This window comes from Somniosus microcephalus, chromosome 13 (genome assembly GCF_052327205.1).
Source record: "Somniosus microcephalus isolate GS21.2 chromosome 13, FLI_Smic_1.0, whole genome shotgun sequence".
Taxonomy (NCBI): Eukaryota; Metazoa; Chordata; class Chondrichthyes; order Squaliformes; family Somniosidae; genus Somniosus; species Somniosus microcephalus.
In genome coordinates, this window is record NC_140999.1 from 5,605,885 (window position 1) to 5,630,226 (window position 24,342).

At 55.0% G+C, this 24,342-nt stretch overlaps 1 protein-coding gene across 1 annotated transcript in view; it reads right to left on the reverse strand.

Annotated features, from left to right (window-relative positions):
• Nucleotides 1-15,646, reverse strand: part of LOC147108003 (uncharacterized) — a 39,234-nt gene extending 23,588 nt beyond the window's left edge. The window contains exons 1-4 of the mRNA XM_086005981.1: nucleotides 15,211-15,646; nucleotides 11,809-11,982; nucleotides 2,432-2,528; nucleotides 1,189-1,342 (exon numbers count right to left, since the gene is read on the reverse strand). Of these exons, the coding sequence (XP_085862107.1) occupies nucleotides 1,189-1,342; nucleotides 2,432-2,528; nucleotides 11,809-11,982; nucleotides 15,211-15,495 (710 nt within the window). The 5' untranslated portion in view covers nucleotides 15,496-15,646. The remainder of the gene's footprint in view (nucleotides 1-1,188; nucleotides 1,343-2,431; nucleotides 2,529-11,808; nucleotides 11,983-15,210) is intronic.
• Between the last annotated feature and the right edge of the window lie 8,696 nt (nucleotides 15,647-24,342).

A 24,342-nucleotide genomic window follows, 5' to 3' on the forward strand; every position in this document is an offset into this window, starting at 1 on the left:
TACACTCTCCCCTATCATGGACTCTACCCACCCATTTAATCTCCTCCCACAGCCCATGGACACTCTCCCCTACCATGGGCTCTACCCACCCATTTAATCTCCTCCCACAGCCCATGTACACTCTCCCTGATCATGGACTCTACCCACCCATTTAATCTCCTCCCACAGCCCATGTACACTCTACCCTATCACGGACTCTACCCACCCATTTAATCTCCTCCCACAGCCCATGTACACTCTACCCTATCACGGACTCAACCCACCCATTGAATCTCCTCCCACAGCCTCTGGACACTCTCCCCTATCATGGACTCTACCCACCCATTGACCTTCCTGAGGGAATGTTCTGTTGAAACACTCCCTCTTCGCCAAAGAGAATTGAGGAAATCTCCAGAATATTCGGCCATCCTCACATCTCCACTATTCAACCCTATTGCGATGCCCTCCCCCCATTCCTTTAGCTGTCAGTGGGTAGCACTCTCTCTCACCTCTGAGTCAGAAGGTTGTGGGTTCAAGTCCCACTCCAGAGACTTGAGCACAAAAATCTAGGCTGAGACTCCAGTGCAGTGCTGAGGGAGTGCCGCACTGTCGGAGGTGCCGTCTTTTGGATGAGAGGTTAAACCGAGGCCCCGTCTGCTCTCTCAGGTGGACGTAAACAATCCCGCGGCACTATTTCGAAGAAGAACAGGGGGAGTTCTCCCCGGTGTCCTGGGGCCAATATTTATCCCTCAACCAACATCACTAAAACAGATTATCTGCTCATTATCACAATGCTGTTTGTGGGAGCTTGCTGTGCGCAAATTGGCTGCCGTGTTTCCAAATTACAACAGTGACTACACTTCAAAAGTACTTCATTGGCTGCAAAGCGCTTTGGGACGTCCCAAGATTGTAAAAGGAGCTATATTAATGTAAGTCTTTCTTTCTTTCCACCTCATCCTCGCTCATAGAATCACACAGCACAGAAGCAGCCCATTCGGCCCATCGTGTCTGTGCCGGCTCTTTGAACGAGCTCGCCAATTAGTCCCACTCCCCCCTGCTCTTTCCCCACAGCCCTGCAAAATTGTCCTTTTCAAATATATATCCAAATCTCCTCCAGTTTCCTGCTGCTGTGTGCCTATCTCTGGACCTTGAGCAATCTCCAGTGCTTCTCAATGTAAAATTTTATTTAAGAGACACACGGGCGCTTACAGTTGCCGATACAGGCTTGAGGTTTGGTGATTCAACTTATGAACTTCCCTCTGTTTCTCTTCCAGTCTGTCAGCCAGCCCACTGAGTTTCTGCTCCTGGTTCTGTTGCTCCCGTTTCAGGTGGGAAAAATCCGCTTTGCAACGTTTCAGATCACCTAATAAAGTAAGAGTAAAAAAACCTGTTGAAATCGCAAAGTGAGCGGGAGTCCCAGTGAGTTACAACAGCCTTTAACTTGCTCCCTGGGCCTTTTCAGTATTTCATGCTGTGTTTGACCCAGAATAATTTTTTTTAAAAATCCTCCCCCTTATTCATTTTTCTAATGCTCTCCTCTACCTCTACTGAATGCAATGGCTCTTGATGGGATTCAGGTCCACTTGGATCAGCGACCAACCCAGAAGTGGCCCATTCTTGGAGCCTGAGTCCAGTTAGTGAGCGTCATCGGGCTATTCTGGCGTGGGGGGCATCACTGCCGAGGCCTGACGTCCTCATGTTTCCAGCAGGGATCACTGGGAATGGGAATCCCAGTGATTCCGGTTTGCCGATTTTCCTCTGTCCAATTTGGCCGGACTTATTCCACGAGAAGAGGAATCTCTGGAGTTGGCGGTCGATGAATCCTTTCCTTGCTGTGCTTCTTAACTTCTTTGCAAAAATAAAGAGCAGCGACGCTTCTGATGGATCTCGGAGGGTTTAATCCGCGAGTCTGTGCCTCCATGGCCTCGACACTCACTCTCTCCGTAACCTCCTCCAGCCCTACAACCCTCCGAGCTCATCCAAACCTCTGTTGCCCGCATCCTAACTCGCACCAATCACCCATCGCCCCTGACCTACACTGGCTCCCGGTCCAGCAACACCTCGATTTTAAAATTCTCATCCTTGTTTTCAAATCCCTCCATGACCTTGCCCCTCCCTATCTCTGTAACCTCCTCCAGCCCCACAACCTCCCCCACCGCCCACCCCCCCCACCCCCCCGAGATATCTGCGCTCCTCCAATTCTGGCCTCTTGCACATCCTCGATTTTAATCCAATTGGCGGCCGTGCACCTAAGCTCTGGAATTCCCTCCCTAAACCTCTCCGCCTCTCTCTGCTCCTTTAAGACCTCCTTAAAACCGACCTCTTTCACCTGTCCTAATATCCTTATGTGGCTCGGTGTCAAATTGTGTCTGATAATCGTTCCTGTGAAGCACCTTGGGACGTTTTACTACGTTAAAGGCGCTAGATAAATGCAAGTTATTGTTGTACTGACCTTGCAGGTTAGTGTTTTCATTCTTCAGGTCCTTGTTCTGTTTCCGTAGGTCTGCGATGGTTTTCTCCTGAACTGCGATCTGCTTTTGCAGGGACGTCTGTTTAAAAAGGTGCAAAAAAAGACAACCAAAAAAAGAGACATGGGTAAAATATTTGTCAGGTCCCTTTGGGAAAGCTGGGTGACGCAGTGGGATGGCAGACAGGAGAAAGGACTGAGGTCACTCTATGAGGGAGGGAGGGAGAAAGAGAGAATGAAAGGAGGAAAAGAAAGAAAGGAGGAAAGAAAGAAGGAAAGAACGAACGAACTACCGACGTCCCAAAAAAAACACTTATCCCTTTGATCTGGGAATCTCCAGCCTGTGGCAGTGGTTAATTAGAACTCAGCAGTACTAAATTGGGGCATAGGAACAGGAGGAGGCCATTCAGCACCCCCCTCCGCCCTCCCCCGAGCCTGTTCCGCCATTCAATTAGGTCATTCCTCATCTGTATTCCCCCCCCTCCCCGTGGTACTTAATCAGTCCCTCGAAATGGCGGGGTGCGATGCAAAACGTGAACTTGTCCTTGTTGGGATGAGGGAATTTGGTACAAAGTACACGGTGTGACTAATACTGCGTGGCCTGCTCACAGGCATCTTTTATTTAAAGTCGCAGCGAAGAAACAAACATCTTTACCATCACCAGGAACACGGTGAGAATACTGGGAAAGTCTCCACTACACATTCACTTACTAACTGACCCGAAATATAATCAATTCATACCATCATTAATTGTAGATTAAAGATTTCATGATGTAATGGTTGCACTTATGATCCTACTTGTAAACCTGTTGTGATATGCCATGGGCGGCCCTGGTTTCGGAGGTGAGATGGAAGAAAACTAAAGACTCATGGGTCCTTCTTGATCAAAATTTAAAAAGACCATTTCAGCATTTTCTCATAAAAGAATAGCTGCCTGCAAACCAACGAGGCCAGCTTGGCAAAATTCCAGAGACCCTGATATGGACAACTGCGAAGTCATAGTGAATCATAACTGTTCTTTTCCCAGGCGAGATAAATGATGGACAAGGACACCATGTCTTGTTTGAATTAGGCCCTGTTAGGGAGTGAAACACAGATGGTGTCAGGAGAAGGAGGGGGTCGTGAGGGTGATGGCCTGACAGGGGCGGGCGGGACCAGTGAGCACGTGGCATCCCTATAACTGGGTAGTGAAATTCAGGTGCAAGTCTGTGATTGGGTTAACTGGTCCCCATAGACATTGCTGTGAAGAAGGGATATAAGAGGGGGTTCGCCCTCTTAGACACAAGGGTTGTGGGGGTATTCGGCAGAGAAGCTTGGGACTATCCACAGACGGGCCAGGAGGGACGGACTGGTGGAGGGGCGGACTGGTGGAGGGGCGGACTGGTGGAGGGGCGGACTGGTGGAGGGGCGGACTGGTGGAGGGGCGGACTGGTGGAGGGACCACATGCGCGACACCGACCGTACGCAGAGTCTAAGGGGCTAACGGGCTGGCGGGGGTTCGCCTGTGGAGATCGTAACCTTTCTACCCAGGGCACAACAGGTAATATAACACTTGAATGCGCCTTGTTAACCACTGCTCAGATACTAGTGATGTATCGAGTCTCGCTTACACTGAATAAAGTATAATCGCTGTCACCAATAAGGGTTAAACCGAATCTTTCGGAACTTAAGGGTGAAAGGGTTAATTGGCACAGACCCAGGAACTCAACAGCGCCTACTTCCACCTCTGTAACATCGCCCGTCTCCGCCCCTGCCTCAGCTCATCCGCTGCTGAAACCCTCATCCATGCCTTTGTTACCTCCAGACTCGACTATTCCAGTTCTCTCCGGGCCGGCCTCCCATTTTCCACCCTCCGTAAACTTCAGCTCATCCAAAACTCAGCTGCCCCGTGTCCTAACTCGCACCGAGTCCCGTTCACCCATCACCCCCTGTGCTCACTGCCCCGTGTCCTAACTCACACCCAGTCCCGTTCACCCATCACCTCCTGTGCTCACTGCCCCGTGTCCTAACTCGCACCAAGTCCCGTTCACCCATCACCCCCTGTGCTCACTGCCCCGTGTCCTAACTCACACCCAGTCCCGTTCGCCCATCACCCCCTGTACTCGCTGACCTACATTGGCCCCCGGTCCGGCAACACCTCGATTTCAAAATTCTCATCCTTGTTTTCAAATCCCTCCGTGGCCCTCACCCCTCCCTATTTCTGTAACCTCCTCCAGCCCCACAACCCCCCAAGATCTCTCTGCTCCTTCAATTCTGGCCTCCCACACATCCCCGATTTCCATCACTCCACCATTGGCGGCCGTGCCTTCAGCTGCCTGGGCCCTAAGCTCTGGAATTCCCTCTCTAAACCTCTCCGCCTCTCTCTGCTCCTTTAAGATGCTCCTTAAAACCGACCTCTTTGACCCAGCTTTTGGTCACCTGTCCTAATATCTCATGATGTGGCTCGGAGTCAATATTGTGTTTGATAATCGCTCCTGTGAAGCACCTTGGGATGTTTTACTACGTTAAAGGCGCTATATAAATGCAAGTTGTTGTGTTTTGCAGGCACTGACGGGCACAGTCCCACTGTGCAGGCAAGAGAAATGATTGAATCTGCAACTTGTCACCAGGGTAGCTAAAGGTCCCTCAAAAAAGTGTCTGTTTACAGCTCACTGATCAATTTCAATTTCAATTTTATTGGTCACATAACTAAATACAAGTGTAATCTAGTCAGTGAAATGCTTTTTTCTTGACGAGCCGACAGCACCAAGCAGCAAGAACACTGAGCTGCCTGGTACGCACGGAGCTCGCAAGGACGGCAGCCATCTTCATCGGCGCCATCACAAAAAAACACATACCGACATATACACGCAGACATACTTTAAATATAAATAAAGCAGACATAAAATAAATAAAAGACATAAAAAGACAGCACATAAAATGAACAAGCAATAATGTAAAAAAAGTAATTTCTACAGTAATTACATTGATATTTCTACCCAGGCTTCTAGAATAATCTCTGGTTACAGGGTGGCCGCACTGGGAGAGCATCGTGAGGAACTCGCAACTTATAATTAAATAAATTTATTGATTATTTATCGATAAATAAATTGATCGGTGGGGGTTGGGGGGACTGTCTAGGTTATAAATGCCATTCGACAGCAACATGTACACAGCCCATACAGCAACAACAACAACTCGTATTTATATAGCGCCTTTAACGTAGTAAAACGTCCCAAGGTGCTGCACAGGAACGATTATCAAACAAGATTTGACACCGAGCCACATAAGGAAAGAGAAACATAAGTGAAGTTGAGGTCGAAGATCAGCCATGATCTTACTGACTCGAGGGGCCGAATGGCCGACTCCTGCTCTTATTTCTTATGTTCTTCTTCGTCAAAGAGGTAGGTTTGAAGGAAAGTCTTAAAGGAGGACAGAGAGTTGGAGAGGTTTAGGGAGGGAATTCCAGGGCTTAGGACCTGGTCAACTGAAGGCACGGCCACCAATGGTGGAGTGATGAAAATCGGGGAATGCGCAAGAGGCCGGATTTGGAGGAACGAAAATAATCGCACAGAGGAGAAAGACAACTAGGAAGAATCCAGAAAGTTGACTGGCTGGAAGTGTAATCGAGAAAAGATTAATAAAGATGGGGAGGGTAATTACAAAGCAAAGTGGTTTAGGGAAACCTGCAGGAGTGTGTGTGTGTGTCTGGATACCAGGCCTGGCTGTGATGCACACTGTGGTGGAAGAGCCTGCCGAAGCACTGTCTAGGATCACATGTGATGTAAGGTTGCTATGGAGAAGTGCGGGAGAGAGGCTGGGTGGGTGCAGTTGTTTCATTTTAGTGATAATCACTGACAGTAAATTCTCCCGGAGAACAGAGCCCTTTGAGTGAAGAAAGACTGTGTGGTAAACCACTGTTATACCTGTCTGTATGTGTATGTGTATTCCACTAGGTACAGGTCTGGACATGCCTAGGCTGACTCCTCCCACTATTCCAGGTATATAAGTGACTACCTCCCAGTCCCTTAGTATTCTGGATGGGTCGACCACTCGAGACTAGACCTTCATTCTTTAGTTAATAAAAGCCTGGTTGTTACTCGCTTAACCTCAGTCTTTTGAGTAATTGATGGTGCATCAATTTTATTAACTAAATTTTTTATAATGGAGAAGATCCTCACACCAGCATGCCTGGACCTGGACAGTCGGGAAGCGGACGCTTCCACCAAGTTTGCTCACTGGCTCATGTGCTTCGAGGCATTCCTGACTGCCTCCACTGCGGTCGCAACGGATGCGGACAAACTGTCTGTCCTGATCTCCAAGGTGAACCACCGAGTGTACTCAGTCATCCGGGACGCGACCTCGTACACAGCCGCCCTCCAGCTCCTCAAGACCCAGTACACGCGCCCTGTGAATGAAGTTTACGCCAGGCACCTCCTGGGGAGTCGCAAGCAACAACCTGGGGAATCGACTGAGGAATACCTCTAAGCACTGTCCGTGCTTGGCCGGGCCTGTGGGTGTAAGGCGGTAACGCCCACTAAGTACACGGAGGAACTGATCCGGGATGCCTTCGTAGTGGGCCACAGGTCCAACTACACCCGACAGCGACTGCTGGAGCAGAGTGACCTCACCCTCGACAAAGCCTCCGAAATCGCACTAACGCTGGACGCAGCCTACCGGGGCATGGATGCCTACTCCTCTGCACCGTGGACGCCGCGGGGAACGACAACCTGGGACACGGTAGGACAGCCCCATAGCACCGTGCCACCCCAGCCACAGCCCAACAACGGCCCAACCACCGCAGCAGTGTCCCAAAGCCAGACAGCAGTATCCCAAGGCCAGATATGCTACTTCTGTGGCCAGGCCAAACACCCCAGAGCGCGCTGCCCGGCGAAGAATGCGACCTGCGGGAAAAAGGGACACTACGCTAGCGTCTGCAAGGCCAAAGCCACCCCGAACGCCAGCAGCGCCGCGTGTGGGCCGTGCGAGCCGCCATCTTGGGCCCCCAACAGCGCCGCGTGTGGGCCGTGCGGGCCGCCATCTTGGGCCTCCCCAGCCATGTGCGAACCACCGCAGCAGCAGCCATCTTGGACGACTCCAGCCACATGGGAATCATGGACGCCGCCATCTTGGACACCAGCCGGGACGCAGCAGGCCGCCAACCCCCCCCCCCCCCCATCTGATACCCGCAGCGACACACCGACCCCTACGCTGGCCTCTGTTACGCTGGACCAAACGAGACCGCACCAACTAGCTCGGTCCAAAATGGACGTTAAGGTAAACGGCCATGCAATAAACTGCCCTTTTGACTCCGGGAGCACAGAGAGCTTCATCCACCCCGACACGGTGCGGCGTTGCTCTCTCCCAGTCCTGCCTGCGCACCAGCGGATTTCTATGGCCGCCGAGTCCCAGTCAGCGGACATTGGCGGCTACTGCGTGGTGACACTAGTAGTAGACGGGACTGTGTTCAATAATTTTAAACTGCTGGTCCTGCCCCAACTTTGCGCTGCCGTTCTACTGGGGTTGGATTTCCAGTGCCACCTCAAAAGTGTTACGATGGCGTACGGTGGCCCCCTCCCCCCACTCACAGTCCGCAGCCAGCAGCCTCCAAATTGCCCGCCGCGCACCAGATGCAACCTCTCCACACTCAGAGTCCCACCCCCTCCACTGTTTGCTAACCTCACCCCCGACTGTAAGCCCATCGCCACAAAGAGCAGGCGATACAGTGCTGGGGACAGGGTTTTCATCAAAACCGAAGTGGAGCAGCTCCTGAAGGAGGGGATTATTGAGGGCAGCTCCAGCCCCTGGCGAGCCCAGGTTGTGGTCGTTAAGACCGGCGAGAAACAACGCCTGGCCATCGATTACAACCAAACAATAAACCGCTACACCCTGCTGGACGCCTACCCACTCCCCCGCATAGCTGACATGGTCAACCAGATCGCGCAGTACCGCGTCTTTTCGACCACTGACCTGAAATCAGCGTACCACCAGCTCCCCATCCGCCCTGAAGACCGCCAGTATACTGCTTTTGAGGCAAACGGCTGCCTCTATCACTTCCTTAGGGTTCCCTTTGGCGTTACCAACGGGGTCTCTGTCTTCCAAAGGGAGATGGACCGGATGGTCGATCAAAACGCGCTGCAGGCCACTTTTCCTTACCTAGACAATGTGACCATCTGCGGCCATGACTTGCAGGACCATGACGCAAACCTCGAGAAATTCCTCCGCACCGCCCAACTCCTGAACCTGACATATAACAAGGAGAAGTGCATATTCCGCACAGACCGCCTCGCCATCCTTGGCTGTGTTGTGGAACACGGGGTCATCGGTCCCGACCCGGACCGGATGCGTCCCCTTATGGAACTCCCACTGCCCCACTGCCTAAAAGCTCTGAAGAAGTGCCTAGGGTTTTTTTCCTACTACGCCCAGTGGGTCCCCTACTATGCAGACAAAGCCCGTCCGCTGATCAAATCCACCTCTTTTCCCCTGATGGCAGAGGCCCGCTCGGCCTTCCACCGTATCAAGGAGGACATTGCCAAAGCCACCATGCACGCAGTGGACGAATCCATCCCCTTCCAGGTGGAAAGCGATGCGTCCGACTTCGCTCTGGCCGCCACCCTTAATCAGGCGGGGAGACCTGTGGCATTCTTCTCACGAACCCTCCAGGGCCCGGAGACCAGACACTCCGCGGTCGAGAAGGAGGCCCAGGCTATTGTGGAGGCTGTGCGTCATTGGAGGCACTACCTGGCCGGAAAACGATTTACCCTGCTCACTGACCAGCGTTCAGTTGCTTTTATGTTCAACAACAAGCAGAGGGGCAAAATCAAAAATGACAAGATCTTGAGGTGGAGAATCGAACTTTCCACCTACAATTACGAGATCTTGTACCGGCCTGGGAAGCTCAATGAACCCCCAGATGCCCTATCGCGTGGCACCTGCGCCAGCGCGCAGATCGATAGGCTGAGGGCCCTCCACAATGACCTCTGCCACCCGGGGGTCACCAGGTTCTTCCACGTCATCAAGGCCCGCAACCTGCCTTACTCTATTGAGGAGGTCAGGACCATGACCAAGAACTGCCAAGTCTGCGCTGAGTGCAAACCGCACTTTTATAGACCAGACAGAGCCCACCTGATAAAAGCCACTCGCCCTTTCGAACGCCTGAGCGTCGATTTTAAAGGGCCTCTCCCCTCCTCCGACCGCAATGTGTACTTCCTCAACATCATTGACGAGTACTCCCGTTTCCCGTTCGCTATCCCCTGCCCGGACATGACCAGTGCCACGGTCATTAAATGTCTGAACAGCCTCTTCACCCTGTTCGGTTTCCCCAGCTATATCCATAGCGACCGGGGCTCATCGTTTATGAGCGACGAACTCCGCCAGTACCTGCTCGCTAGGGGTATAGCCACAAGCAGGACCACCAGTTACAACCCCCGGGGGAACGGACAGGTGGAAAGAGAGAATGCAACAGTTTGGAAGGCCGCCCTACTAGCCTTAAAGTCTAGGGGCCTTCCGACCTCCCGCTGGCAGGAGGTGCTCCCCGATGCGCTCCACTCGATTCGGTCACTGCTCTGCACTGCCACCAATGCCACCCCTCACGAGAAAATGTTTGTCTTCCCAAGGAAGTCCACATCGGGGACAGCGTTACCACCATGGCTGACGTCCCCAGGGCCGGTACTACTGAGAAGACACGTGAGGACCAATAAAATGGACCCCCTGGTCGAGAGGGTCGACCTCCTCCACGCCAACCCCCAGTACGCTTACATTGCGTACCCGGACGGGCGGGAGGACACAGTCTCCAGACGAGACCTCGCACCCTCGGGGACCGCTGTAACCCACTACCCATTACCACCCCCCCCCCACGACACCCTCGGGGACCGCTGTAAACCACTACCCATTACCACCCCCCCCCACGACCCGATATCCAACCCCAGCAGCCGGCTCGCCTTGGACCGTCACCCACGAGGACTACACTCCAGTGCCCCAGCCTACACGGGACGCGACGCCGGAAGCTCCACCACCCCGGCCGTCGCCACGTCGATCACAGCGGCAGACAAGACCTCCGGAGAGACTCCAATACACGAACTTTTAAATACACTTCACCCCGCCGGACTCATTTTTAAACAAGGGGTGAATGTGGTAAACCACTGTTATACCTGTCTGTATGTGTATGTGTATTCCACTAGGTACAGGTCTGGACATGCCTCGGCTGACTCCTCCCACTATTCCAGGTATATAAGTGACTACCTCCCAGTCCCTTAGTATTCTGGACGGGTCGACCACTCGAGACTAGACCTTCATTCTTTAGTTAATAAAAGCCTGGTTGTTACTCGCTTAACCTCAGTCTTTGGAGTAATTGATGGCGCATCAGACTGGCATTCCAATAGCCACCTCAGGAGGTCCCAAAGCACTTTACTGCCCCTCCGACTGTGCAGCACTCCCTCAGTGCTGCCCCTCCGACAGTGCAGCACTCCCTCAGTACTGCCCCTCCGACAGTGCAGCAGTCCCTCAATACTGCCCCTCCGACAGTGCGGCACTCCCTCAGTACTGCCCCTCCGACAGTGCGGCACTCCCTCAGTACTGCCCCTCTGACAGTGCGGCGCTCCCTCAGTACAGCCCCTCCGACAGTGCGGCACTCCCTCAGTACTGCCCCTCTGACAGTGCGGCGCTCCCTCAGTACTGCCCCTCCGACAGTGCAGCGCTCCCTCAGTACTGCCCCTCCGACAGTGCAAAACTCCCTCAGTACTGCCCCTCCGACAGTGCGGCACTCCCTCAGTACTGCCCCTCCGACAGTGCGGCGCTCCCTCAGTACTGCCCCTCCGACAGTGCGGCGCTCCCTCAGTACTGCCCCTCCGACAGTGCAAAACTCCCTCAGTACTGCCCCTCCGACAGTGCGGCACTCCCTCAGTACTGCCCCTCCGACAGTGCGGCACTCCCTCAGTACTGCCCCTCCGACAGTGCGGCACTCCCTCAGTACTGCCCCTCTGACAGTGCGGCGCTCCCTCAGTACTGCCCCTCCAACAGTGCGGCGCTCCCTCAGTACAGCCCCTCCGACAGTGCGGCACTCCCTCAGTACTGCCCCTCTGACAGTGCGGCGCTCCCTCAGTACTGCCCCTCCGACAGTGCAGCGCTCCCTCAGTACTGCCCCTCCGACAGTGCAAAACTCCCTCAGTACTGCCCCTCCGACAGTGCGGCGCTCCCTCAGTACTGCCCCTCCGACAGTGCGGCACTCCCTCAGTACTGCCCCTCCGACAGTGCGGCGCTCCCTCAGTACTGCCCCTCCGACAGTGCGGCACTCCCTCAGTACTGCCCCTCCGACAGTGCGGCACTCCCTCAGTACAGCCCCTCCGACAGTGCGGCACTCCCTCAGTACTGCCTCTCCGACTCACCGTGTCCTCCTTCAGGCTGAGGTTGACTTGCGAGAGCTGGGACTCCAGACCCTCGGCTTTCGCCTCCGACTGCTGCAGAAGTTTCTGCAGACGTACCTTCTCTGCCCGGAGCTGTGTGAGCTCCCTGCCCAGCCGGGCAATCTCCGCGGTAGCCGGCGCTGTGCGGTGCTCCTCCTGCGGAACGGGAACCATCATCTGGCCTCAGGTTAACAATAACATCAGACAGATCAGGATAACAACAGAGACTGGGTTTCTCATGACCCAGGCACCGAAAGATCTTTGCATTCTGCCCTAGTCCCAGGATCTGAAACCGTTATGTTCGTGTTCAGACAGCAGGGAGCCAGATAGTGGCGAATGTGCAATTTATTTTGTGGAATGCGACACAGTCACATTTGTGTTTTGCAACATCATTGGTGAAACTTCACAACGACAACAACTAGTTCTTGGAAACCACATGCTTCTCCGAGCTGCACTGATAGGTTCCACCAGGCTCAATTAAAGGGGAATTGTCAGAAAAACAGTTTCAGGTCCTGGGTGAGACTCCACAGTCCTGGGAGTTCAGCAATGTTCGCCTTAAGCTGCGCGACTGCGCAGCGCTCCAGGGATCCAGCGCAGTGCTCCAGGGGTCTCGGGCAGCTGGTGAGCAAGCTTTAAATTGGAATAAAAAACACGCGCCTGCACGGACTTTTGAATGGGCCGGGCAGCCCGTTAAAGGGCCCCAAAAAGAAATTACGGGGAACGTTGAGGGGTCCGGTATCTCTCCAGCTCAAGGCGAGGATGAAAGGTGCACTTGAGAAAAATACTGCGGCTGTTGAAATCCAGAACTGACGAAAGGTCATTGACCTGAAACGTTAACTGGGCTTCGCATGTCACAGATGCTGCCTGACCTGCTGAGAGTTTCCCAGTATTTTCTCCTTTTATTTATGAAAGAAAGACTTGGATTTATACAGCACATCGTCTAAAAATGTAAAAGTGCTTCACCCAGTGAGAGACTTGTTGGCCTGTAGGGTCTGTGTTATGTCGGCATGTTGGGCAACTGATCCGAGTCAATAACATCTCCCACAGCAAGCAATTAAAACAGGATTTAGATAACACCTCGAACAGAAGGGATATTAAAGGGTGCGAGGAGTGAGGGGGAGAGTGGGGTTAGACTGGGTGGGATATTAAAGGGTGCGGGGAGTGAGGGGGAGAGTGGGGTTAGACTGGGTGGGATATTAAAGGGTGCGGGGAGTGAGGGGGAGAGTGGGATTAGACTGGGTGGGATATTAAAGGGTGCGGGGAGTGAGATTAGACTGGGTGGGATATTAAAGGGTGCGGGGAGTGAGGGGGAGAGTGGGATTAGACTGGGTGGGATATTAAAGGGTGCGGGGAGTGAGGGGGATTGTGGGATTAAACTGGGTGGGATATTAAAGGGTGCGGGGAGTGAGGGGGAGAGTGGGATTAGATCGGATGGGATATTAAAGGGGGCGAGGAGTGAGCGGGAGAGTGGGATTAGACTGGGTGGGATATTAAAGGGTGCGGGGAGTGAGGGGGAGAGTGGGGTTAGACTGGGTGGGATATTAAAGGGTGCGGGGAGTGAGGGGGAGAGTGGGATTAGACTGTGTGGGATCAGTCTGTGCGAGGACAGGATCAGGCTCAACTGCGATGCTGCCCACAGTTGAATAGCCACTGATGGAAGGATCGTCTTTTTGGGAGAGGGACTGGGAGGGTTGCAAGCCGGAATCACATCCAAAATTCTCATCCTTGTTTTCAAATCCCTCCATGGCCTCACTCCCTCCCTATCTCTGTCTCCTCCTCCAGCTCCACAGCCCTCCGAGATCTCAGTACTCCTCCCATTCTGGCCTCTCACGCAGCCCCGATTTCCTGTCTTAAAGAAGGAGAGAGAGTTGGAGAGGCGGAGAGGTTTAGGGAGGGAATTCCAGAGCTTAGGACCTGGACAACTGAAGGTACGGCCGCCAATGGTGGAGCGACGAAAATCGGGGAATGCACAAGAGGCTGGATTTGGAGGAACGATAATAATCGCACAGAGGAGAGAGACAACTAGGAAGAATCCAGAGAGCTGACTGGCTGGAAGTGTAGTCGAGAAAAGATTAATAAAGATGGGGAGGGTAATTACAAAGCAAAGTGGTTTAGGGAAACCTGCAGGAGTGCGTGTGTGTGTCTGGATACCAGGCCTGGCTGTGATGCACACTGTGGTGGAAGAGCCTGCCGAAGCACTGTCTAGGATCACATGTGATGTAAGGTTGCTATGGAGAAGTGCGGGAGAGAGGCTGGGGTGCAGTTGTTTCATTTTAGTGATAATCACCGACAGTAAATTCTCCCAGAGAACAGAGCCCTTTGAGTGAAGAAGGACTGGCATTCCAATAGCCACCTCAGGAGGTCCCAAAGCACTTTACTGCCCCTCCGACAGTGCAGCACTCCCTCAGTACTGCCCCTCCGACAGTGCAGCACTCCCTCAGTACTGCCCCTCCGACAGTGCAGTGCTCCCTCAGTACTGCCCCTCCGACAGCGCGGCGCTCCCTCAGTACTGCCCCTCCGACAGCGCGGCGCTCCCTCAGTACCGCCCCTCCGACAGCGCGGCGCTCCCTCAGTACCGCCCCTCCGACAGCGCGGCGCTCCCTCAGTACCGCCCCTCCGACAGCGCGGCGCTCCCTCAGTACCGCCCCTCCGACAGCGCGGCGCTCCCTCAGTACCGCCCCTCCGACAGCGCGGCGCTCCCTCAGTACCGCCCCTCCGACAGCGCGGCGCTCCCTCAGTACCGCCCCTCTGACAGCGCGGCGCTCCCTCAGTACCGCCCCTCCGACAGCGCGGCGCTCCCTCAGTACCGCCCCTCCGACAGCGCGGCGCTCCCTCAGTACCGCCCCTCCGACAGCGCGGCGCTCCCTCAGTACCGCCCCTCCGACAGCGCGGCGCTCCCTCAGTACCGCCTCTCTGACAGCGCGGCGCTCCCTCAGTACCGCCCCTCCGACAGCGCGGCGCTCCCTCAGTACCGCCCCTCCGACAGCGCGGCGCTCCCTCAGTACCGCCCCTCCGACAGCGCGGCGCTCCCTCAGTACCGCCCCTCCGACAGCGCGGCGCTCCCTCAGTACCGCCCCTCCGACAGCGCGGCGCTCCCTCAGTACCGCCCCTCCGACAGCGCGGCGCTCCCTCAGTACCGCCCCTCCGACAGTGCGGCGCTCCCTCAGTACCGCCCCTCCGACAGCGCGGCGCTCCCTCAGTACCGCCCCTCCGACAGCGCGGCGCTCCCTCAGTACCGCCCCTCCGACAGCGCGGCGCTCCCTCAGTACCGCCCCTCCGACAGCGCGGCGCTCCCTCAGTACCGCCCCTCCGACAGCGCGGCGCTCCCTCAGTACTGCCCCTCCGACAGTGCGGCGCTCCCTCAGTACTGCCCCTCCGACTCACCATGTCCTCCTTCAGGCTGAGCTTGACCTGCGAGAGCTGGGACTCCAGACCCTCGGCTTTCGCCTCCGACTGCTGCAGACGTTTCTGCAGACGTACCTTCTCTGCCCGGAGCTGTGTGAGCTCCCTGCCCAGCCGCGCAGTCTCCGCGACAGCCGCCGCTGTGCGGTGCTCCTCCTGCGGATCGGGAACCATCATATGGCCCCAGATTAACAATAACATCAGACAGATCAGGATAACAACAGAGACTGGGTTTCTCATGACCCAGACACCTAAAGTACTTTGCATTCTGCCCGAGTCCCAGGATCTGAAACCGTTATGTTCGTGTTCAGACAGCAGGGAGCCAGATAGTGGCGAAGGTGCAATTTATTTTGTGGAATGCGACACAGTCACATTTGTGTTTTTCAACATCATCGGCGAAACTTCACAACGACAACAACTAGTTCTTGGAAACCACATGCTTCTCCGAGCTGCACTGATAGGTTCCACCAGGCTCACTTGGGGATTGGACTGGGTGCGATATTAAAGGGTGCGGGGAGTGAGGGGGAGAGTGGGATTAGACTGGGTGCGATATTAAAGGGTGCGGGGAAGAGTGGGATTAGACTGGGTGGGATATTAAAGGGTGCGGGGAGTGAGGGGGAGAGTGGGATTAGACTGGGTGGGATATTAAAGGGTGCGGGGAGTGAGGGGGATTAGACTGGGTGGGATATTAAAGGGTACGGGGAGTGAGGGAGAGTGGGATTACACTGGGTGGGTTATTAAAGGGTGTGGGGAGTGAGGGAGAGTGGGATTAGACTGGGTGGGTTATTAAAGGGTGTGGGGAGTGAGGGGGAGAGTGGGATTAGACTGGGTGGTATATTAAAGGGTGCGGGGAGTGATGGGGAGAGTGGGATTAGACTGGGTGGGATATTAAAGGGTGCGGGGAGTGAGGGGGAGAGTGGGATTAGACTGGGTGGGATATTAAAGGGTGCGGGGAGTGAGTGGGATTAGACTGGGTGGGATATTAAAGGGTACAGGGAGTGAGGGGGAGAGTGGGATTACACTGGGTGGGCTATTAAAGGGTGCGGGGAGTGAGGGGGAGAGTGGGATTAGACTGGGTGGGATATTAAAGGGTACGGGGAGTGAGGGGGAGAGTGGGATTAGACTGGGTGGGATATTAAAGGGTGCGGGGAGTGAGGGGGAGAGTGGGATTAGACTGGGTGGTATATTAAAGGGTGCGGGGAGTGAGGGGGAGAGCGGGATTAGACTGGGTGGGATATTAAAGGGTGCGGGGAGTGAGGGGGAGAGCGGGATTAGACTGGGTGGGATATTAAAGGGTGCGGGGAGTGAGGGGGAGAGCGGGATTAGACTGGGTGGGATATTAAAGGGTGCGGGGAGTGAGTGGGAGAGTGGGATTAGACTGGGTGGGATATTAAAGGGTACGGGGAGCGAGGGGGAGAGTGGGATTAGACTGGGTGGGATATTAAAGGGTACGGGGAGCGAGGGGGAGAGTGGGATTAGACTGGGTGGGATATTAAAGGGTACGGGGAGCGAGGGGGAGAGTGGGATTAGACTGGGTGGGATATTAAAGGGTACGGGGAGTGAGGGGGAGAGGGGGATTAGACTGGGTGCGATATTAAAGGGTGTGGGGAGTGAGGGGGAGAGTGGGATTAGACTGGGTGGGACATTAAAGGGTGCGGGGAGTGAGGGGGAGAGTGGGATTAGACTAGGTGGGATCTTAAAGGGTGCGGGGAGTGAGGGGGAGAGTGGGGTTAGACTGGGTGGGATATTAAAGGGTGCGGGGAGTGAGGGTGAGAGTGGGATTAGACTGGGTGGGATATTAAAGGGTGCGGGGAGTGAGGGGGAGAGCGGGATTAGACTGGGTGGGATATTAAAGGGTGCGGGGAGTGAGTGGGAGAGTGGGATTAGACTGGGTGGGATATTAAAGGGTACGGGGAGCGAGGGGGAGAGTGGGATTAGACTGGGTGGGATATTAAAGGGTACGGGGAGTGAGGGGGAGAGCGGGATTAGACTGGGTGGGATATTAAAGGGTGCGGGGAGTGAGGGGGAGAGCGGGATTAGACTGGGTGGGATATTAAAGGGTGCGGGGAGTGAGGGGGAGAGCGGGATTAGACTGGGTGGGATATTAAAGGGTGCGGGGAGTGAGGGGGAGAGTGGGATTAGACTGGGTGGGATATTAAAGGGTACGGGGAGCGAGGGGGAGAGTGGGATTAGACTGGGTGGGATATTAAAGGGTACGGGGAGCGAGGGGGAGAGTGGGATTAGACTGGGTGGGATATTAAAGGGTACGGGGAGTGAGGGGGAGAGGGGGATTAGACTGGGTGCGATATTAAAGGGTGTGGGGAGTGAGGGGGAGAGTGGGATTAGACTGGGTGGGACATTAAAGGGTGCGGGGAGTGAGGGGGAGAGTGGGATTAGACTAGGTGGGATCTTAAAGGGTGCGGGGAGTGAGGGGGAGAGTGGGGTTAGACTGGGTGGGATATTAAAGGGTGCGGGGAGTGAGGGTGAGAGTGGGATTAGACTGGGTGGGATATTAAAGGGTGCGGGGAGTGAGGGGGAGAGTGGGATTAGACTGGGTGGGATATTAAAGGGTATGGGGAGTGAGGTGGAGAGTGGGGTTAGACTGGGTGGGATATTAAAGAGTATGGGGAGTGAGGGGGAGAGTCGGGTTAGACTGGGTGGGATATTAAAGGGTGCGGGGAGTGAGGGGGAGAGTGGGATTAGACTGGGTGGGATATTAAAGGGTGCGGGGAGTGAGGGGGAGAGTGGGATTAGACTGGGTGGGATATTAAAGGGTGCGGGGAGTGAGCGGGAAAGTGGGATTAGACTGGGTGGGATATTAAAGGGTGCGGGGAGTGAGGGGGAGAGTGGGATTAGACTGGGTGGGATATTAAAGGGTGCGGGGAGTGAGGGGGAGAGTGGGATTAGACTGGGTGGGATATTAAAGGGTGCGGGGAGTGAGGGGGAGAGTGAGATTAGACTGGGTGGGATATTAAAGGGTGCGGGGAGTGAGTGGGATTAGACTGGGTGGGATATTAAAGGGTACGGGGAGTGAGGGAGAGTGGGATTAGACTGGGTGGGATATTAAAGGGTGCGGGGAGTGAGGGGTAGAGTGGGATTAGACTGGGTGGGATATTAAAGGGTGCGGGGAGTGAGGGGTAGAGTGGGATTAGACTGGGTGGTATATTAAAGGGTGCGGGGAGTGAGGGGGAGAGCGGGATTAGACTGGGTGGGATATTAAAGGGTGCGGGGAGTGAGGGGGAGAGCGGGATTAGACTGGGTGGGATATTAAAGGGTGCGGGGAGTGGGATTAGACTGGGTGGTATATTAAAGGGTGCGGGGAGTGAGGGGGAGAGCGGGATTAGACTGGGTGGGATATTAAAGGGTGCGGGGAGTGAGGGGGAGAGCGGGATTAGACTGGGTGGGATATTAAAGGGTGCGGGGAGTGAGGGGGAGAGCGGGATTAGACTGGGTGGGATATTAAAGGGTGCGGGGAGTGAGTGGGAGAGTGGGATTAGACTGGGTGGGATATTAAAGGGTACGGGGAGCGAGGGGGAGAGTGGGATTAGACTGGGTGGGATATTAAAGGGTACGGGGAGTGAGGGGGAGAGCGGGATTAGACTGGGTGGGATATTAAAGGGTGCGGGGAGTGAGGGGGAGAGCGGGATTAGACTGGGTGGGATATTAAAGGGTGCGGGGAGTGAGGGGGAGAGCGGGATTAGACTGGGTGGGATATTAAAGGGTGCGGGGAGTGAGGGGGAGAGTGGGATTAGACTGGGTGGGATATTAAAGGGTACGGGGAGCGAGGGGGAGAGTGGGATTAGACTGGGTGGGATATTAAAGGGTACGGGGAGCGAGGGGGACAGTGGGATTAGACTGGGTGGGATATTAAAGGGTACGGGGAGTGAGGGGGAGAGGGGGATTAGACTGGGTGCGATATTAAAGGGTGTGGGCAGTGAGGGGGAGAGTGGGATTAGACTGGGTGGGACATTAAAGGGTGCGGGGAGTGAGGGGGAGAGTGGGATTAGACTAGGTGGGATCTTAAAGGGTGCGGGGAGTGAGGGGGAGAGTGGGGTTAGACTGGGTGGGATATTAAAGGGTGCGGGGAGTGAGGGTGAGAGTGGGATTAGACTGGGTGGGATATTAAAGGGTGCGGGGAGTGAGGGGGAGAGTGGGATTAGACTGGGTGGGATATTAAAGGGTATGGGGAGTGAGGTGGAGAGTGGGGTTAGATTGGGTGGGATATTAAAGAGTATGGGGAGTGAGGGGGAGAGTCGGGTTAGACTGGGTGGGATATTAAAGGGTGCGGGGAGTGAGGGGGAGAGTGGGATTAGACTGGGTGGGATATTAAAGGGTGCGGGGAGTGAGGGGGAGAGTGGGATTAGACTGGGTGGGATATTAAAGGGTGCGGGGAGTGAGGGGGAGAGTGGGATTAGACTGGGTGGGATATTAAAGGGTGCGGGGAGTGAGGGGGAGAGTGGGATTAGACTGGGTGGGATATTAAAGGGTGCGGGGAGTGAGGGGGAGAGTGGGATTAGACTGGGTGGGATATTAAAGGGTGCGGGGAGTGAGGGGGAGAGTGGGATTAGACTGGGTGGGATATTAAAGGGTGCGGGGAGTGAGGGGGAGAGTGAGATTAGACTGGGTGGGATATTAAAGGGTGCGGGGAGTGAGTGGGATTAGACTGGGTGGGATATTAAAGGGTACGGGGAGTGAGGGAGAGTGGGATTAGACTGGGTGGGTTATTAAAGGGTGCGGGGAGTGAGGGGGAGAGTGGGATTAGACTGGGTGGTATATTAAAGGGTGCGGGGAGTGATGGGGAGAGTGGGATTAGACTGGGTGGGATATTAAAGGGTGCGGGGAGTGAGGGGGAGAGTGGGATTAGACTGGGTGGGTTATTAAAGGGTGCGGGGAGAGTGGGATTAGACTGGGTGGGATATTAAAGGGTGCGGGGAGTGAGGGGGAGAGGGGGATTAGACTGGGTGGGTGGGATATTAAAGGGTGCGGGGAGTGAGTGGGATTAGACTGGGTGGGATATTAAAGGGTACAGGGAGTCAGGGGGAGAGTGGGATTACACTGGGTGGGCTATTAAAGGGTGCGGGGAGTGAGGGGGAGAGTGGGATTAGACTGGGTGGGATATTAAAGGGTACGGGGAGTGAGGGGAGAGTGGGATTAGACTGGGTGGGATTATTAAAGGGTGCGGGGAGTGAGGGGGAGAGTGGGATTAGACTGGGTGGTATATTAAAGGGTGCGGGGAGTGAGGGGGAGAGCGGGATTAGACTGGGTGGGATATTAAAGGGTGCGGGGAGTGAGGGGGAGAGCGGGATTAGACTGGGTGGGATATTAAAGGGTGCGGGGAGTGAGGGGGAGAGCGGGATTAGACTGGGTGGGATATTAAAGGGTGCGGGGAGTGAGGGGGAGAGCGGGATTAGACTGGGTGGGATATTAAAGGGTGCGGGGAGTGAGGGGGAGAGCGGGATTAGACTGGGTGGGATATTAAAGGGTGCGGGGAGTGAGGGGGAGAGCGGGATTAGACTGGGTGGGATATTAAAGGGTGCGGGGAGGGAGCGGGAGAGTGGGATTAGACTGGGTGGGATATTAAAGGGTACGGGGAGCGAGGGGGAGAGTGGGATTAGACTGGGTGGGATATTAAAGGGTACGGGGAGCGAGGGGGAGAGTGGGATTAGACTGGGTGGGATATTAAAGGGTACGGGGAGTGAGGGGGAGAGGGGGATTAGACTGGGTGCGATATTAAAGGGTGTGGGGAGTGAGGGGGAGAGTGGGATTAGACTGGGTGGGACATTAAAGGGTGCGGGGAGTGAGGGGGAGAGTGGGATTAGACTAGGTGGGATCTTAAAGGGTGCGGGGAGTGAGGGGGAGAGTGGGGTTAGACTGGGTGGGATATTAAAGGGTGCGGGGAGTGAGGGTGAGAGTGGGATTAGACTGGGTGGGATATTAAAGGGTGCGGGGAGTGAGGGGGAGAGTGGGATTAGACTGGGTGGGATATTAAAGGGTATGGGGAGTGAGGTGGAGAGTCGGGTTAGACTGGGTGGGATATTAAAGGGTGCGGGGAGTGAGGGGGAGAGTGGGATTAGACTGGGTGGGATATTAAAGGGTGCGGGGAGTGAGGGGGAGAGTGGGATTAGACTGGGTGGGATATTAAAGGGTGCGGGGAGTGAGCGGGAGAGTGGGATTAGACTGGGTGGGATATTAAAGGGTGTGGGGAGTGAGGGGGGAGAGTGGGATTAGACTGGGTGGGATATTAAAGGGTACAGGGAGTGAGGGAGAGTGGGATTAGACTTGGTGGGATATTAAAGTGTATGGGGAGCGGGGGAGTGAGTGGGATTAGACTGGGTGGGATATTAAAGGGTGCGGGGAGTGAGGGGGAGAGTGGGATTAGACTGGGTGGGATATTAAAGGGTGCGGGGAGTGAGGGGGAGAGTGGATTAGACTGGGTGGGATATTAAAGGGTTCGGGGAGTGAGCGGGAGTGTGGGATTAGACTGGGTGGGATATTAAAGGGTGTGGGGAGTGAGGGGGAGAGTGGATTAGACTGGGTGGGATATTAAAGGGTGCGGGGAGTGAGGGGGAGAGTGGGATTAGACTGGGTGGGATATTAAAGGGTGCCGGGAGTGAGGGGGAGAGTGGGATTAGACTAGGTGGGATATTAAAGGATGCGGGGAGAGAGGGGGAGAGTGGGATTAGACTGGGTGGGATATTAAAGGGTGAGGGGGAGTGTGGATTAGACTGGGTGGGATATTAAAGGGTGTGGGGAGTGAGGGGGAGTGTGGGATTAGACTGGGTGGGATATTAAAAGGTGCGGGGAGTGAGGGGGAGAGTGGGATTAGACTGGGGTGGGATATTAAAGGGTACGGGGAGCGAGGGGGAGAGTGGGATTAGACTGGGTGGGATATTAAAGGGTACGGGGAGTGAGGGGGAGAGGGGGATTAGACTGGGTGCGATATTAAAGGGTGTGGGGAGTGAGGGGGAGAGTGGGATTAGACTGGGTGGGACATTAAAGCGTGCGGCGAGTGAGGGGGAGAGTGGGATTAGACTAGGTGGGATCTTAAAGGGTGCGGGGAGTGAGGGGGAGAGTGGGGTTAGACTGGGTGGGATATTAAAGGGTGCGGGGAGTGAGGGTGAGAGTGGGATTAGACTGGGTGGGATATTAAAGGGTGCGGGGAGTGAGGGGGAGAGTGGGATTAGACTGGGTGGGATATTAAAGGGTGCGGGGAGTGAGGGGGAGAGTCGGATTAGACTGGGTGGGATATTAAAGGGTGAGGGGGAGAGTGGGATTAGGACTGGGTGGGATATTAAATGGTGCGGGGAGTGAGGGGGAGAGTGGGATTAGACTGGGTGGGATATTAAAGGGTTCGGGGAGTGAGCGGGAGTGTGGGATTAGACTGGGTGGGATATTAAAGGGTGTGGGGAGTGAGGGGGAGAGTGGGATTAGACTGGGTGGGATATTAAAGGGTGCGGGGAGTAAGGGGGAGAGTGGGATTAGACTGGGTGGGATATTAAAGGGTGCCGGGAGTGAGGGGGAGAGTGGGATTAGACTAGGTGGGATATTAAAGGATGCGGGGAGTGAGGGGGAGAGTGGGATTAGACTGGGTGGGATATTAAAGGATGCGGGGAGTGAGGGGGAGAGTGGGATTAGACTGGGTGGGATATTAAAGGGTATGGGGAGTGAGGGGGAGAGTGGGATTAGACTGGGTGGGATATTAAAGGGTGCGGGAGTGAGGGGGAGAGTGGGATTAGACTGGGTGGGATATTAAAGGGTGTGGGGAGTGAGGGGGAGAGTGGGGTTAGACTTGGTGGGATATTAAACGGTGAGGGGGAGAGTGGGATTAGACTGGGTGGGATATTAAAGGGTGTGGGGAGTGAGGGGGAGAGTGGGGTTAGACTGGGTGGGATATTAAAGGGTACGGGGAGTGAGGGGGAGAGTGGGATTAGACTGGGTGGGATATTGTAGTGTATGGGGAGTGAGGGGGAGAGTGGGATTAGACTGGGTGGGATATTAAAGGGTGTGGGGAGTGAGGGGGAGAGTGGGATTAGACTGGGTGGGATATTGTAGTGTATGGGGAGTGAGGGGGAGAGTGGGATTAGACTGGGTGGGATATTAAAGGGTGTGGGGAGTGAGGGGGAGAGTGGGATAAGACTGGGTGGGATATTGTAGTGCATGGAGAGTGAGGGAGAGTGGGGTTAGACTGGGTGGGATATTAAAGGGTGTGGGGAGTGAGGGGGAGAGTGGGATTAGACTGGGTGGGATATTAAAGGGTGCGGGGAGTGAGGGGGAGAGTGGGATTAGACTGGGTGGGGATATTAAAGGGTACGGGGAGTGAGGGGGAGAGTGGGATTAGACTGGGTGGGATATTAAAGGGTGCTGGGAGTGAGGGGGAGAGTGGGATTAGACTGGGTGGGATATTGTAGTGTATGGGGAGTGAGGGAGAGTGGGATTAGACTGGGTGGGATATTGTAGTGCATGGAGAGTGAGGGAGAGTGGGGTTAGACTGGGTGGGATATTAAAGGGTACGGGGAGTGAGGGAGAGTGGGATTAGACTGGGTGGGATATTAAAGGGTGTGGGGAGTGAGGGGGAGAGTGGGATTAGACTGGGTGGGATATTAAAGGGTACGGGGAGTGAGGGGGAGAGTGGGATTAGACTGGGTGGGATATTGTAGTGTATGGGGAGTGAGGGGGAGAGTGGGATTAGACTGGGTGGGATATTAAAGGGTGTGGGGAGTGAGGGGGAGAGTGGGATTAGACTGGGTGGGATATTGTAGTGTATGGGGAGTGAGGGAGAGTGGGATTAGACTGGGTGGGATATTGTAGTGCATGGAGAGTGAGGGAGAGTGGGGTTAGACTGGGTGGGATATTAAAGGGTGTGGGGAGTGAGGGGGAGAGTGGGATTAGACTGGGTGGGATATTAAAGGGTACGGGGAGTGAGGGGGAGAGTGGGATTAGACTGGGTGGGATATTAAAGGGTGCGGGGAGTGAGGGGGAGAGTGGGATTAGACTGGGTGGTATATTAAAGGGTGCGGGGAGTGAGGGGGAGAGCGGGATTAGACTGGGTGGGATATTAAAGGGTGCGGGGAGTGAGGGGGAGAGCGGGATTAGACTGGGTGGGATATTAAAGGG